Source organism: Trichosurus vulpecula, chromosome 4 (genome assembly GCF_011100635.1).
Source record: "Trichosurus vulpecula isolate mTriVul1 chromosome 4, mTriVul1.pri, whole genome shotgun sequence".
Lineage (NCBI taxonomy): Eukaryota > Metazoa > Chordata > Mammalia > Diprotodontia > Phalangeridae > Trichosurus > Trichosurus vulpecula.
Genome location: NC_050576.1, coordinates 28,634,405 through 28,650,344, shown reverse-complemented (window position 1 = coordinate 28,650,344; position 15,940 = coordinate 28,634,405). Strand labels below are relative to the sequence as shown.

The 15,940-nt window shown below is 47.6% G+C and overlaps 1 protein-coding gene across 5 annotated transcripts in view; it reads right to left on the bottom strand.

Moving 5' to 3' along the window:
* The window catches only part of EPS15 (epidermal growth factor receptor pathway substrate 15), a 125,658-nt gene that overhangs the window by 87,960 nt on the left and 21,758 nt on the right, over nucleotides 1-15,940 (bottom strand). For all 5 annotated transcript variants that reach the window (XM_036755986.1, XM_036755982.1, XM_036755984.1 and 2 more), the window contains exon 2: nucleotides 5,645-5,686. In XM_036755986.1, coding sequence (XP_036611881.1) covers nucleotides 5,645-5,686 — 42 coding nt within the window. The remainder of the gene's footprint in view (nucleotides 1-5,644; nucleotides 5,687-15,940) is intronic.

The window sequence follows — 15,940 nt, the reverse complement described above, 5'->3', positions numbered from 1 at the left end:
AGGGGGGAATGGTGTCTTCCACACAATATTTGTTGCTCGCAGGCAACTGCCCTAATGATCCCACAGAAGGAAAACTAAAAGAATGAGGGCCGTCACATGGAGAAGAGACTAGACTGATTCCGTGGGCCCCTAGTGGCAAAGTCCTGTGGAACCACGGCCTCCAAGGCATTCACATTGCAAGGGACCCAGATGAGAAAGCAATGCCATATGGACAGAAGGAAGCTGCTGCACCAATTTCCAAAAAGGACCGATGCTCAAGAAACAGCATGAAGGACATAACTGAGGGAAGGCCCAAGCAGATTTTTAGATGTATGGTTACAACTCATTCTTTACTCTGCAAGAAGAGATGGCTTGTCACCACAAATAGGATTTCAGCCTCTGGTAGGAGAAACCCACAAGTCGGCCTATCAGAACCTTTGGCTTTCAGAATGTTTTCTTACCTAGAAGAAGCTGGCCGGGGGCTAGAGGGAGGTTTCTTTTAAAAATTGGCAGCAAAATCCTTCGCCATCCAGCCACAAACAAAACACGACTGGGAAGAGCCAAAGACTGGAGAGTGCAGTCAGTACACAGAACCCTGTAGCTGGCTCGCTGCACAAAAAGGAAAATGCTGAGTGGCCATGGACGTGGAGACAAGGCCAAGCTTTCACATGAAAAGCAAGGAGCGTGGGAAACGCTGCAGGAGACACAAGAGACAAGCAGCAGAGGCATGGCGCTCCCCAGCTACAGTAGTGAGGTCCCAGCACAGCACACAACAAGCCCTTAGACAGCAGGAGAGAGGACAGAGGAGATGTAGTCAGGAAGAGCCCCATGACAGCACAGAGACACTCGGTGTGGGAACCGGCCCTCAGAGGCACGTGGCAGAGGGAGGTAGAGACCCACCACCACCAGGCACAGCCTCTTGGGAAGACCTACATTAAGTGAACGTCCAGATCTGCATCTCCAACTCTATTAAAGCCCAGAATCAATCAGAAAATACCGAGGAAGCACTAACTAGGTGCAGGCAATGTGCTGGGCACAGGGAAACAAGAGAGCAGGGAAGCAGTCACAGGACCTCAAGGAGCTGATACTCTAGTAGGGGAACAGCATGTACATGTACACCTATAAGCATGGGCATTACATAAAGAAAATGAATGCAAGGTAGTTTGGGGAGGAAAGGCACCAGCAGCTGGGGAAGGAGAAGTGAGGGAGTCACAAAAGACTTCCTGTAAAAGTTGGTGCTGGAGCCGAGTCATGAAAAAATCAGGGACTCCGAGGGTAAGAAGGAAGTGCACTGGGGGTACCTTGGATAGAGACAGGAGATGGCACATCCTGAATGGAGAAACAAGCAGATCAGTGTGACTGGACAATGGAATGGGTGGAGGGAAGTAATACACAAGAGGAGTGAAAAGGGAGGAAGGGTCAGGGCACATGAAAGGTTTATGCCCACCAGAGGCATTTATGTGTATTCCTAGAGGTAATGGGGAACACAACTGAGAAGGGGAAGACACAGGGTCATATTGTTCATAAAGAAAACTACCCTGACAGGTAGGAGGGGAAGAGGCTCAAGGCAGGGAGATTGAATAAAAGCCAGACTGGAACAGGCCAGGAAAGAGGGAACGAGGACCTCTGGCCCAGTCGGGAAGAACTGTGGAGGGCTGTGCTCAGTGCCAGATGCCCCAGGTTTAGAAGGCTGGTGATAAGCTGGAGGCCATCGAGAAGGAGGAGGAAACCAGGATGGTAAGAAGCCTTGGGTACATGACACATGGGAGAAGGGGAATGGTTTTGGGAGCAGAGAAAAGGGGAGGGATGCCAATCGTGCAGGAATAAGAACACCACAGCTAAATGGCTACAGGAGGCGAAGGAGAACAAGGGGCTCATCTCATTCCCTTCACAATTAGGACCACTTAGCATGCATTTCCCACCATCCTCCTCTCTTTTTTATCCTATCCTCTCCTCACGAAATGGTTTTGCTTCTGATCCATGTACGCCTCTTCTTCCCCCTACCTTCCTGCTGGGTAAGACAGCTTCCCCTCCACCATACAAATGTCCAGCTCCTCCCCCCTCAGCTCCCTCACCTTCCCCCAGCTCACACAACCCCCTCTCCCCCGTAGGATTATATTGTTATCCTGGGCAGGTTATTCTTTTATCTCTTCTTTTTTTGGAGGCAATCGTGGTTAAGGGATTTGCCCGGGGTCACACAGCTAGAAAGTGACTGAGGCCGAATTTGAACTCGGATCCTCCTGACTCCCAGGTCAGTGCTCTATCTACTGAGCCACCTAGCTGCCCATGGATAGGTTATTCTTGGTTGTAATCCTAGCTCTTTCGCTTCCCAGAACTTCTTATCTCAAGCCTCTGCTCCTTTACAGTGGAGCTGATAAATCTTGTGCAATCCTGACTATGGCTCCCCAGTACCTGAATGGTTTCTTTCTGGCTGCTTGCAATTATTTTTTCCTTGATCTGGGAGTTCTATATTTTGGCTATAATATTCTTGGAAGTTTTTCCCTGGGGATTTCTCAAGCCTCTGCTCCTTTACAGTGGAGCTGATAAATCTTGTGCAATCCTGACTATGGCTCCCCAGTACCTGAATGGTTTCTTTCTGGCTGCTTGCAATTATTTTTTCCTTGATCTGGGAGTTCTATATTTTGGCTATAATATTCTTGGAAGTTTTTCCCTGGGGATTTCTTTCAGGAGCTGGCCAGTGGATTCTTTCGATTTCTACTTTGCCCAGTGCTGCTGAGATACTTGGGCCATTTTCCTTAATAGTATCTTGAAACACGATGTTGAAGCTCTTTTTTTGTTCACTGCCTTCAGTCAATCCATCGATTCTTAAATTATCTCTCCTCAATCTATTTTTCAGGTCAGATGTTCTTCCAGTGAGATAGTTTATACTTTCTTCTAATTGTTTAGTCTTTTGACTTTGTTTTATTATTTCTTGATGCCTCTAATGACTCAATGACCAATGGAGTCATTAGCTTTCATTTAGTCAGTTCTAATTTTTAAGGAGCTATTTTCTTTGATAGGTTTTTATACCTCTTTTGCAAAGCTTAATTCTCTTCTCATAATTTTCTTGTATTGCTCTTATTTTTTTCCCCAACTCATCCTCTACTGCTCTTATCTGATTTAAAAAAATTTTTTATTCTTTTAAAAAATCATTTTCTTTAGCTCTTCTGGGAATTCTTGTTGGGTGTGTGTTCAATGTGCATTTTTCTATGAGGTTTTTTGCTTATAAATGCTTCCAGGTCATTATTTTCTTCTGTGTTTTGTGTCTTGAGCTTGCTTCCCCATTACCACAACAGCTCTTTACTGGCAGTTTCTTTTTTGTTCGTTTGTTTGCTTCCTTGCTCATTTTTCTAGCCTATTTCTGACTTTGAACCTTTTCTTAGAGTTGAGCTCTGCTCACTAAGAGGGGAGGAGGGATGACTGTCCTGAGCTTCTGCTTTCACAGCTCAGTCTGGGGCCTTTTAAGTTTTTGGTGCTTCCACAGTAGTATGATCTGGAAAAATGACATTCTGCTCACTGCTCTCCAGGCCTGAAAATTCTGGACCCAGTTTGGAGTCTTCTCTTGTGTGTGGTTGGGTTTCTGTGGCCCTCTGGGAAGATGTGCAGGTTCACAGCCACTGAACTGCTGGCTCTGGCCTTGGTTGGGGTCTCCTGCCCTAGTTTATTCCACTGCAGGCTGATGCACTGGGATAAAGGTTAGAACAGTCCCCATGGTATTCCAGGGCTCAGAGCCACAAAGTACAGTCCTGAACTTGTTCCTTGCTCCTTACACAGGTAGGGCCCCAGTCCCTTTCCACCTCAACCATGACCTCTCCTCTCCACCATGCAACTGTGACCTGGAGTTGGAGACAGAGCTGTCACATGGTAGCCACACCTGTGCCCAGCACTAGGACAGCGGTCCCCTGGGATCTCTTTCCACCCCTCTTCAGTCCCCTGGCCATTCTTGGATGCTGGGCCATGGCTGCTCCCTGCCATGGCTACCACACCCCTGCAGCTGCTGTGCCATTCCTGGCCAGCCCCCCCATCCTAGTGTCCAGAGACAGCTGTCTTCCTAAGCTGCCCAAGGCTGGAAAAATAACTCACCGTCACTTTTTCTTTAGCTTTGGCCAATCAGAACTAGACCTGGGACTCTTGTCATTGTAGGGGAGGATGAGAAAGAGCTAAGGCAGAACTGTTAGTTCTCACTCTGCTATCTTGACTCTGCATCTCTGAGAGTGAGGCATCAAGGATGACACCAAGGCTGCAAACCTGGAGAATAGAAGCAGGGTGGGCCCTACAGAGTAAGAGGGGAGTTTGGAAGAATGGTGTCTTTCTTTTCAAGGGACCCAGAAAACTTGGTGATCCAGAAGGACTTATTCTGAAGGTTTCAGACAAGTAAGAATCTAGACAGGGATAAGAAGTAGACCTGTGATTTCACTGGTATAGGGCATTCCCAGGTGAACAAACTCCCTCTCTCAATGCAGGCTGCCACACACTCTGCAGCTCAGGTCTCAGAGTGCTGCCAGCGTCTGTCAGAGCTTGGGCTCAAACCCAGGACTTCCTGGCTTTGAGGCTCCCATGATACCATGTAGCTCCCAGACAGGACTGACTTTAAGAAAAATATAACTCGATCCACAAAAATCCGACTTTCACATACTTCTTACAAAGACATCAGCTGTGTCAAGTTATGGCATCTGGCTGTTTTTTTGTATTTTGGCATCTTGCCTGAAATCCAACGGACACAAAGAGCGTGGTTCATCAATTGGAATGGCTGATCAAATTATGATATGTGAATATGGAATATTACTGTGCCATGACAAAATGACCAAAGGGATGCTTTCACTGAAGGGGGATGTACATGGACTGCTGCAGAGTGAAGGGAGAGCAGCAGAGAGAGTGCTGGCCCTGTAGTCAGGAGGACCTGAGTTCAAATGGCCTCAGACACTGGGCAAGTCTCTTAACCCTAAGCGCCTAAACAAACAAACACACAAAAACCAAGTGGAACAAAGGGAGAGAGGGCACGATAACTGAGGACAATCACACTGTAAACAAAGACAACTTGCAAAGATTTCTCAATTCTGCCCAGTGACCAATCACAAGTCATGGATCGTGCCATTTGCTATCTGCCTCCCAACAGAGGAGCAATGGCCTCCTGTACAATGAGGCCGACGTTGGGTTTGCAGGGCTATGCATATCTGTTACGAAGGCTTTTTTTTTCTCTTGGGGGGGGGAAGCGTAAGGATTTCTAAGAATAAGGGGAACTAGCAATAGTGTTGGCAAAAAAAGAAAGAAAAGATTGTCATTGAAGCATGTTTGAAATGAACAAAAGAAAAGAGAAGGAAGTTCAAGAGGAAACAAAGACAGGCAGGAGGGCTCTGAATGTGACAAACTTCAGATTCTGTCTTTAGAAAGCAAGCTGTATGCAATATTCTATCTCTTGTACTTTGTGTACGTAGATACATTTTTTAAAAGAGATCTGGCTCTCCACAAAGGAAATAACAGGCAAACAACCACTGCCCACTGTCTGGCCGATGAGAAGCCGGCCAAAAAAGCTGGCCCCAAACGCTGCATATGGACAACAAAAGGGCCCAGAATTGAATAGGAGGAAGAAAACTGGCTGGGCACCGCTGGCAAGCTGTACGGCAGCGTCTCTGAAAACAAAAAAAAAGAAACAGAAAAATCTTACCTGTCGATAGAATTTTTCATAGACTGGGTTCCCACTTGACAACTATAAAAAAAAAAGAATTTGCATTGAGATATTGCTTTTAATTCCTTATATTTTTATAATTTTACATATTTTCATGATCAAATGACATATTTCACTTGCTATAATGGGAAGATAAATAAATACATACTATTCCACGAAACATTCCTCTCCCAATTCCAAAGACAAGGAAAAAAGTTCCTTTTCTTTCCAACTTTCTCTAACAGCACCCATCATTTCTCCTTATGCGGCTGTCTCCCAGGGCCTGGCAGATCTCCACACCAGCCAGGACACAGGCCCCACCACCATCCACTTGGCCTACAGCAACAGGGCCCGTAACCTTCTGGAAGGCCCAGCTCCCTTTGGGGCTCCGCTCTAGAGCCAGATCCTGCAGGAGGCCTCTCCTGCTTCCCATGGCTCCTCCTGCCACTGCTCCCGCCCCATTAGTGCTCTCCCTCACCTCCCCGCCCAAATTACATCAGGATGATTTCAGAGTACTTCTGAATTTACCTAATAGCACCCATGCTATTATCCTAGTAACAAGTCAGCTCTTTAGGGCAGGTGGTCCAGGGGTACTTTAGAAGGGTACAAGGTTCTAGGATGCCTTCAGCATCCCAGGAGGGATGTGGCAGTCAGCATCCAGCTGACAGCAGGTGTGTCCTGCACTAGGTGGGAACCAGGTGATAATGGAGCAAAGGGGGCAGGGTGGAGAAGAAAAAAGTCCAAGGCTCCCCTGAGGGGCAACAAGGGCAGGTGGGGTCTCCACAATCTGATCCCCTGTCCTAAGACCCATCCAGGCCTCCTCTTAATGCCCCCTCTGCCCCCACCCTTCCAGTCATCCCAGGTCCCAGCGAGGAGTCATCCCAGACTCATCACTCTCCTGTTGTTCTGTCTCACTGATTCTCCCACCAAAGCACCTCAACCCCTGGAGAGCCACTCACTGCCAACCTCACAGTGCTTGGCCTCTCCCAACAGCCTCCAAGCTCCTCTTCCGAGTCTGGCCATGCTCCCATCCTGCCCAAGAGCAGCCCAGGCCCAACAGCAAGTGCTTCACAAAAGCTCTTGCCAGTGAGCTACTGAGCAGACTAACATTTCAGAAGCTGCCTGTGGCCTCTGGGATAGAACATAAAGTCCTTGGTTTGGCTCCAGGCTATCATTCCAGACAGATCTCTTCACTCCAGCTGGCTGGCCTAGACACGGAATGCACTCCCACCTTATTTCTACCTGCAGGAGTCCCCAGCATCTCAGCTTCTCAGCTCTAGGGCCAGGTCCTAGGAGAGGCCTCTCCAGATCCCTGGCCTAGCCCTCCCCGCAAATGACTATATTACCTACATATGGAGAGATTCTGTGTTTACTTAATTGGATACAAGCTGTTACCCCTGGTAGGAAGAAAGCTCTCTGAAGGCAAGGTCTGTATCCCCAGCACCCAGCCAGGGGCCTGGCACCAAGCAGCTACTTAATATTTGAATTGAATTCCAGCCATTGCTCCCAGTCTGACAGCCAAGCACAAGGCCAAGCCCTCCTTCAGGCGACAGCCCCAAACTCTTCTGCTCTCCTGGGTGAACAGGCTCAGGTCCTTCGATCCTACCATGGCAACATCCTGAGACCCTTTGCTAAGCCTCCTGCCCTCCTCTGGCCTCTCTCCAGCTCCATGATCCTCCCCAAATATGGAGCCCAGAATTGAACACCGTCCAACCACGCTTTCCCAGTCCAGAACATCACGCTTCCTCTAAGGCAGTTGGGTGATAAGGGCAAGGATGGGAACTGAACAGGATGAAAAGGCCTGGATGGGTTGGGATCTGCAAGTCTGGGAAGAGGACTTGCTACATTCTACAGTTGCCTGGACAAATGAACAATATCCACAAGATTAAAGACTGTTTACATCCTTAAAGGTCACACTGTTTTCTGGCCTTTTCGAAGGGCACATCTACATCCAGGCAAGGCGACTCCAGGGGCCAGAAGGCAGGCCTCCATTGGGCTGCTTTGAGATGGATTGTCCACCAATCCTCTAGTCATTAAAGGGAGAAGGTCATGACTAAGTGATCCCAGATGTACTTGGAAGAAAGAAAAGATTTCTTTTTGTTCACTTTGTTAAGTTTTAATGCAAGGTTTCTCCTATTGGCCCAACTGGCATCAGGCCAAATGGTCTCAGGCCATGTTGCCAGGATCTGGGACTGCCCTTGTGGGCACTCACTCTGCTAAGGTCCTGGGAGCTGTCCTTGTACACGTACTCTGAGGGGCACAAACCATCACCGCCCTGACTGCCAGCCTGGTGATTAGCAGGGCCACACATGAGGGGCTGCTCCCACCACACCTCCCTACTCCCTGCTGCTGCATAGAGGACACCCCACACCACCCGATAGCCCCAGGGAGGCCCTAAGCTGGGCCCTCATCATACTGACTGCATTTGAACACTACATGGAACCTGAGAGAGAACCCAACAGCAGAATCCAGGTAGTCACATGGGCCCTAAGGGCCCAAGGTCTAACAGTGAGACATAAAATCACTTAAAACTGTTCTTAAAATCTTTAAATAAGTAACTATTAGAAGAGAAATTGCTGCATTTAGCTGTCATAACCATAGCTTCTTAAAATACTTCCTCTTTTTCAATAGTTGGCTGAGGTACCCCCATCCCCACCTAGAAGAACACACTGCTGCCACCCCATCCCCCATCCCTAAACTGCCAAGCCCTCTCAGAGGACACTCTAAATTCAATTATGGTTATTTCTGTGTAGCATATGGTGTAGAAGAAAAAGCTCTGGATCTGAAGGCAAAAGACCTGGGTTCAAATCCTGATTGCTATGTATACTTATTTGTGTGACTCAGTCAAGTCACTTAGTCTCTGGCCTTAGTTTCCTCATCTGTAAAATGGGGAGGTGGGGCAGACATCTTTCCCAGCTCTAAATCTTCTAACTACATGGCCAGCCCTGAGTGTCTTTTTCCCTTTAAATCTTATAACTCTAAGAAATGGCAACAGGGGTTTGGGTGAGTGTCAGAGAGGCTAAAAAAAAAGATGGAAAAGCCTATCCCACAACCCAGATACCCAGACAGTAGCTAAAACTCAGCATTTGGAGGTCTGTCACCCCAAATACCAGCTGATGTAGTCAGGGAGGAATTCAAAGATTGTTCTCAAATCCCAAATTACAGAATGTTGGCCCCGTGGGGTCGAGACCCACAGTTTAAGAAGCATTGAAGGGGTCTGAGAGTGCAAAAAGCTTAAGAAGCCCAGATCTAGGGGCAGCTGGGTGGCACAGTGAGTAGAGCACCGGCCCTGAAGTTAGGATGAACTGAGTTCAAATCCGGCCTCAGACACCTGACATACTTACCTTGGGCAAGTCACTTAACCCCAATTGCCCTGCCTTTCCCCCTCCAAAAAAAAAAAAAAGCCCAGATCTAGCCACCTTTGTCACTTAATGGAGGCCCCCATCGATGGATTTGGCTCTGCTCAGCAATACAAGGTTCTAAGACAACTTCAAAAGACTCATGAGGGAAAAAGCCATTCACATCCAGAGAAAGAATTACAGAGTCTGAATGCAGATGGAGGCAAACTATTTGTTCTCTCTTTTTTGGTTTTGTTTCTTCTTTCTCCAGATTCATTCCATTGGTTGTAACTCTTCTCTACAACTTGACTATTGTGTAAATAAGTAAACGCAAAGGCATATGTAGCACCTATATCAGATTACATGCCATCTTGGTGGGGAGGGGGAAAAAATCTGGAACCCCAAAACTTGTGGAACTGAGTGTTGTAAACTAAAAATAAAAAATAAATTTAAAAACAAGAACTAAAAAAAAAATAAAATAATGAGGCCCTCAAAGTTTCCAAGGCCCTGCTTCTCAACTGCATCCCCTCCTCTACTTGAGGACATCAGTGCCAACTAGGCCTAGGACCTGGCTAAGACTGCTCCAAGTCTTTGGATTCTGCTAGCTGCATTCTACAAAATCTATAAAAATCACTTTAAAATCTAAATAGGTATCTGAAATAAAAGGAGCAAGACAGCAAAACTATCTAAAAAAAGTAAGATGGTGTGAAGGAAAGAAGGGAGATCATGGCGGCTGGCAAAGTCTGGAAAATGATGGTCAGTGTCACCATGTCACAGACACAAAAGGCAAGTCTCCAAACGCATTCATAAATGGCAAAAAGGTAAAGGCTTCCTCCTTCTGGATTCAGGAACATTCTTCCAAGCAGGTTTTAGAAATCTCAACAATGACTAACTTCTTAGAAATGTTTATAGCAATGGACCAAATGTGACAAGGAGTTTGTTTCTTGGTAATAAGTTAGTCTATTATAACAAACTGGTACAATTCTCAAACAGTAATTCAACCTATCTCGGAAGACTTCAATTGCTAAAAACTTGCAAGAGCTAAGCTGGATCTTTTTCGCAGGTAACAGAATAACAGTATTTTCTAAAATTAGGGCTTCTAGAGGAGTGTTAAGTTGATTCATTTTCAAAATCAACAATCAACAAGTATCTATTAATCGCCTTCTCTTGACAGACACGATACCCTTGAAATCAACTTTCTGTGTGACAAATGATCTCTAAAGTCCCTTTCGGCTCCTCTCCTGGCCCAGTTCCCGGCTTTCTGGACTCCAAAATCATGCCTCTCCTGCTGTCTAATCAAGGAGGCCCCTCCGTACGTGGAGCACCCTCCCACTCACCACTTAATATCCACCCCACTGGTCCTGTTGGTGAGATCTTCCAAGAGCCTCCATTTTGGGAAGGGTCCAACCCTGCCTGCCTTTATTCTCCTCCCAATTCTGTTTCTGACCTTCTGGAGCTTCAAAATCATGTTCTGATGCAGGTCCCTTCTCCCCTCCCTCTCCCCGACCCCTCTTTTTTGTGTGTTTTTGTCTTCCACTGGAATACAAGATCCTTGAGGGCGGGGATGGTCCTTAGGTACTTGTGTCCCCAGCACTCAGCATAGTACTTGGCACAGAGAGTATTTAATAAATGTCTTTTCATTCATTCATTCATTTATTCCCTAATGTACTGGCAAACAGAACTGGGCCACCAGAGAATGATATGGGCGGGGGGAAGGGGGTTGGCAAAAGTAGCTTATGAAAATACCTATTCAGGGAAAGCTGGTGATCCATAGCAATGGAGGAAGATTCACACATGGAGTAAGAATAAATGACTCAGGGCAGCTGGGTGGCACAGTGAGTAGAGCACCGGCCCTGGAGTCAGGAGGACCTGAGTTCAAATCCAACCTCAGACACTCGACACACTTACTGGCTGTGTGACCTTGGGAAAGTCACTTAACCCCAATTGCCCTCCCTTCCCCCCATCCAAAAAAAAAAAGGGAAAAAAAAGAATAAATGACTTTTCTTTCTACCCAATTTGCCAAGCATTTATTAAGTACTTACTTAGTGGCAGGTACCATACTTGGGGTGGGTTGGTCCAATGGATCTATGGTCTCATATGGGCTCTCCCTCCAATGACACAGACTAAAGTGTGCTGGGCACCTTCTCCAGCTCTCATGACTTTGCATGGGCACCAATGGCTCACAAGAACTGGTCACCCTTCACCCTTCACTCTTCAATCTCAGTATGTGAGCAGTACATCTTTTTAAATCAACATCAAGCACAAGTGCTCATCATTGGGGAGGCTGGCTAGCCACCACCAGGTCAGCCAGAGGGTACAGTGCCACAGAAGACATTTAAAGAAAGCCAACCGGTGTTTCAATGGGGCGGAGGAAGAACGGCCACACCGACGAAACACTATTTCCATGATGACTGAAGCATCTACAGTCTGCAAAGTGCCTGCAAGGTTGAAAGTACAAGCCCTCCCATTTTACAGATAATGAGACAAAAGCGCCAGAGAAGGAGCTCCGCTGCTCTTGGGGGACACAGTAGTCAACATGGGAATCTACAAGAGGAGCTGCACGAGTCAGGAATAGGAAGAGGGGCAGAGAGGCGGAGGGGAAAGGAGGTGGAGGTGGGCGCAAAGGCCAAGCCCTCTGTGATTTTAGAATGCCAGTACATCAAGGATCTGTCATTTCCCTCAGTAGCAGATGGCAAATGTTCTATAATTCAGGAGACAGAGAACTGCCTGATGCTCAGAGAGCCAAGGGGACGTGCCTATAGTAATCACAGAGGCCTTATGTGTGGGAGGCAGCATGGGAATCCAGGCCATCCCAGCCCCAAGTCCAGCATGCTCCCCATTACAAGCTGCTTTCCTGGTTAAGGGAAGGCCACGCGTCAGCCAGGGCCCAACTGTGCTGGAAAGGCAGCTGCGGTCATTTACAGGGACGCGCACAGAGAGCGCTACCGTCTTATCATCATATGATCCACTCCGCTGGACACCAGGTCAGAACAAGTCCATCTGTGGCTGCATGCTTTCTTTTTCTTGCATTCAAAATAGGAAAGGCTTCAGAACATCCTGTGCTTTCAATGACTTCAATCCTGATGACCTGAAAATCAACCATCTCCACACCGAAAGGGGGGCAGTGAGCAGGACTTTGGGGAGCTAGATTATGTGAGAGCCCTAGACCAAGCCATGGTAACAGTGACCTAAGAAGAGACAAGAGGAGGCTGGGCCTTGAGGGCCGAGTTTCTGGAGCGACTGAAGGTTTGCCAAGTTCTCTGCTTCACAGGCATCATCTCGTAGGATCCTCCCAACAATCCTCTCTGTCCTTTGCACAGGACACTCCAGCTCCTGGCTCTGGGCATCACTCTCCCTCCCTAAATCTGCCTCCCAGCATCCTTCCACTCCACCTTCCAGAAGATGCCTTTTTGATCCCCCTTAATGCTAGGGCCTTCCTTCTGTTGATTATTTCCCATTCATCCTATCTAGATCATGCCTGTACCTAAGTGTTCACATGTTGTCTCCCTGGTTAGACAGTGACCTCCTTGAGGGTAGGGCCTGTCTCTTACCACCTTTCTTTGTATTTCCAGTGCCTGGCACACAGGAGGAAATTAATAAATGACTGTTGAGGGTGCCTAAGGAATGAAACTGAGAAAAAGAGACAATTCTTGAGGGCTCTTCTCAATTCTGTCAATTAAGAATGAATCCAACTCGTCCCTGCCAGGGAAAGGGGAGGAGGCAGCACTTAAGCTTCTCTCCTTAGAGAGAAGAGGTCTGGAAGAGCTGCTAAGGTAAACAGGATAGGAGACCAATACAGGAAGGAATAGCTGGATTTCTTTACTGTAGTGGAAGCCAGTTGAGATTAGCTAGCATAGGCATAAGGGATTCAGCTCAGTTTTGTGACATCCCCCAGTTCTGCTTAACAGTATAAAGGAGGAAGATTGTCAGACTCATTCACAGCTAGAGTTTGGCAAGGCATAGACTGGCAACAGGCCGAGGGAGTAAGGGATCCAGGAGCAGAAGGTGTAGAGTTGAATGGGTTCATCAAGGGGTCAAAGCTTAACCAGAGTGGAGGCCTAGGACACAATTGAGGGATGGGAGGATTGGAAGCCTTCGTGAAAACAAAGAGTAGGTTTAATAAGAGACAAGCAAAGGCAGAGGTGGAAAGATAGAGGATCGTGACCTGAGGAAATTCACTGTTCTTCCACTGAATGTGGAAGCGGTAGCCTTGTGGGTGATGGTGAGATCTACAGGTACAGCCTGTTCACTGAATAAATGCGTGGCACACCTTATGGCCTACATCTTACCTACCCCACTAGGTTTATAAGCTCCTCAGGAGCATGACCTAGTTTTAATCATCCTTCCATCCCCCTCAGTGCCACAAACTGAATCTGTATCCCACACAGCACTTATAGCAGGTCTCAGATATTTGCTGAATTACATGAAAACAATTTTATCAGGATGGAGATGTGAGCATGATGCAACACAAAGGCTACTAAGTGGCTGGTTTATGAAGCCAAAGAAAATGGGCTTAGCTCCACTTCTATAATTAACCAAGCAGGGGCTCCATGCAGAGATCCCACAACTGCTTTATATACCCAAGCAGAAACCTGATATATGGATATTTCTTAAGCTGCATAGCTCCCCTGAAAAGGACAGCAGCGTGTCCCAAGTTCAGTGCCCATCTGTCTATCTGGCAAGCATCTCAAAGGGTGCATCAAGTCCAAGATCCCTCAACAAGCGTAAGTAGCTATCGATCTTGAAAGATGGCAGCCAAATCAATAAAAGGTTTTCAGACTGTGCTGAGTGCTTTCCTGTCTGCCAGACCTCTAGCAATTCCCTCCTCAATGCAGAGAAGCCCAGCCTTTCTCATATGTGCACACACAGAATCTTTCAACTCCGTGTTAACTCTTCAGAAAGGACAGGACTTTAAAAAGCTTTGTAGAGTTTCCCATTTGGAGGCAGAAGCAGAGACGAGCCACAAATGTGATGCTGTTTCTTACAGATGACTATAAATGCCCAAGGATTGGCCATCACTCGTCCAAACGGTTCACCAACCATTTCTAGGCCAAAGGGCGGCTTGCACATACAGATCCTCCTTGCAAAGAGGCAACATTACGACAATTAGCAGCCTGAATTATTCTATCACCAGAAATGTCCAGATTTTTATGTTTCCTCCATCCCCCTCCAGGCTGCACACACTGCTGACTCATCTCCACAGGACTTTATCTGCCAGGCCACAGAAACCTCCTCACCCTGGAAGCTCATTCTCCTGGAATACTTCTCACACTGCAAGTCCCGCTTCGGCTTCTCCCTCTGATTGGCTGCCTCCTCCCTGAACCTCCATTTTAAGGAGGATGTCCAGGCCAGCCAGCCAGGCCTTCATTTCTCTCCAGGCTGCTGGCATGGTTGACTCATCTCCATATGGGCTTATTCTCCCATGCCCCTTCCCCAAGTACCTTCTCCTTCCCCCTTCCTTCTACCCCCCTCATTTCACCTTCCTTTAATCTATGACTTCCCCTCCTCTCCCAAGAATATAAGCTTCTTGTGGGCAGAGACTGCCTGTCTTTCTGCTTAATAAAAGACGTGATTTAAGATTACACCATAAAGCCATCTAAGCAAAACCCCAAGTTTTTACAATTAAATCAATACTCCCTATCCTGGCAGCACTCTCTTCTGTGTCCTCATTACTGAGGGTATTTGGAAAAAGCCCAGGACCAAGAAGCTCAAGAGCCGAGTTCAAATCTCAACTCTCCAGGCAGCTAGGTGGCGCAGTGAGTAGAGCACCAGCCCTGGAGTCAGGAGGACCTGAGTTCAAATTCGACCTCAGACACTTGACACACTTACTAGCTGTGTGACCTTGGGCAAGTCACTTAACCCCAACTGCCCTGCCTTCCTCCCTTAAAAAAAAAATCTCAGCTCTCTCACAGAACTATGAACTATGTGACCTCAAGAAGTGTCAATCTGACTCTGAGGATCAGACTAGACTCTTTGGGAACCCAAGGGGTTGCCCAGGGCAGGGTCACTTCGATTTTGTTTGCTTAACAAGACTCCACCTGGAACTGTCTCGTGTGTGTGTGCGCGCGCGCAAGCATGCACTCCAGCGAGCCCAAGAGGCAAGAACTTGGGCTGTGAAGGCACTGCCTTCCCCAACACAGAGGCACTCTCCACACTCCAACAAGGCAGCAAACTGAAGAGATGCCAAGTGCTAAGCTAGAATATGTCATTCAATCATTCAACAAGCACTTCCTCTGTGCTTGGCACTGCCAGATACGCCCCCCAAACCAAAACCTGTTACTGCCCTCACAGATTCTGAGAGAGGGAGGCAACGTGCAACTAATGGGTCATAAAGAAGGTAATCTCTGAGGGAAGACAGGAGGAGAGGCCTCCTGCAGAAGCTGAAGGAAGGCAGGGAACCTAAGAGGCAAAGGCCAGGAGAGTCTTCCAGGCATGGGGGGTTGGGGAGCCAGGCTTGCCAAGACAAAGGCCCCACTGAGTCAAGAAATGGAGTGCTGTATGCAAGGAACAGTGAGAGGCCCATTTGGCGAGTCAGAGAGTCACTGTGGAAGGGAGTCAAATGTCAGGAGATCGGAAATGTAGGAAAGGGTCAGGCTGTGATGGGCTCCAAACGACAGGATTTTATAATTGCTTCTGGAGATGAGAGGGAGCCAGTGGAGTTTATGGGTCTGACATGGTCAGATCTATCCTGCAGAGAACTCACTGTAGCAGCTCAGTGGGGGATGGACTGGCGTAGGGAGAATCTAGAGGCGGGGGTGAGAAGGCCATTGTAACAGTCCAAGGGAGTGACAATGAGGGTCTGTACAGGGAGGTGACTGTGTAAGGCAAGAGGGTAGAAATGACACAATCTGCCAGGCGGGAGCCTGAAAAGTCAAGGACAGCCTGGGCTGAGTAAGAGGATGGTGATTCCTTCAACAGTAATTGGGAAGTTGAGAAGACAGAGGACTTGGGAACAGGA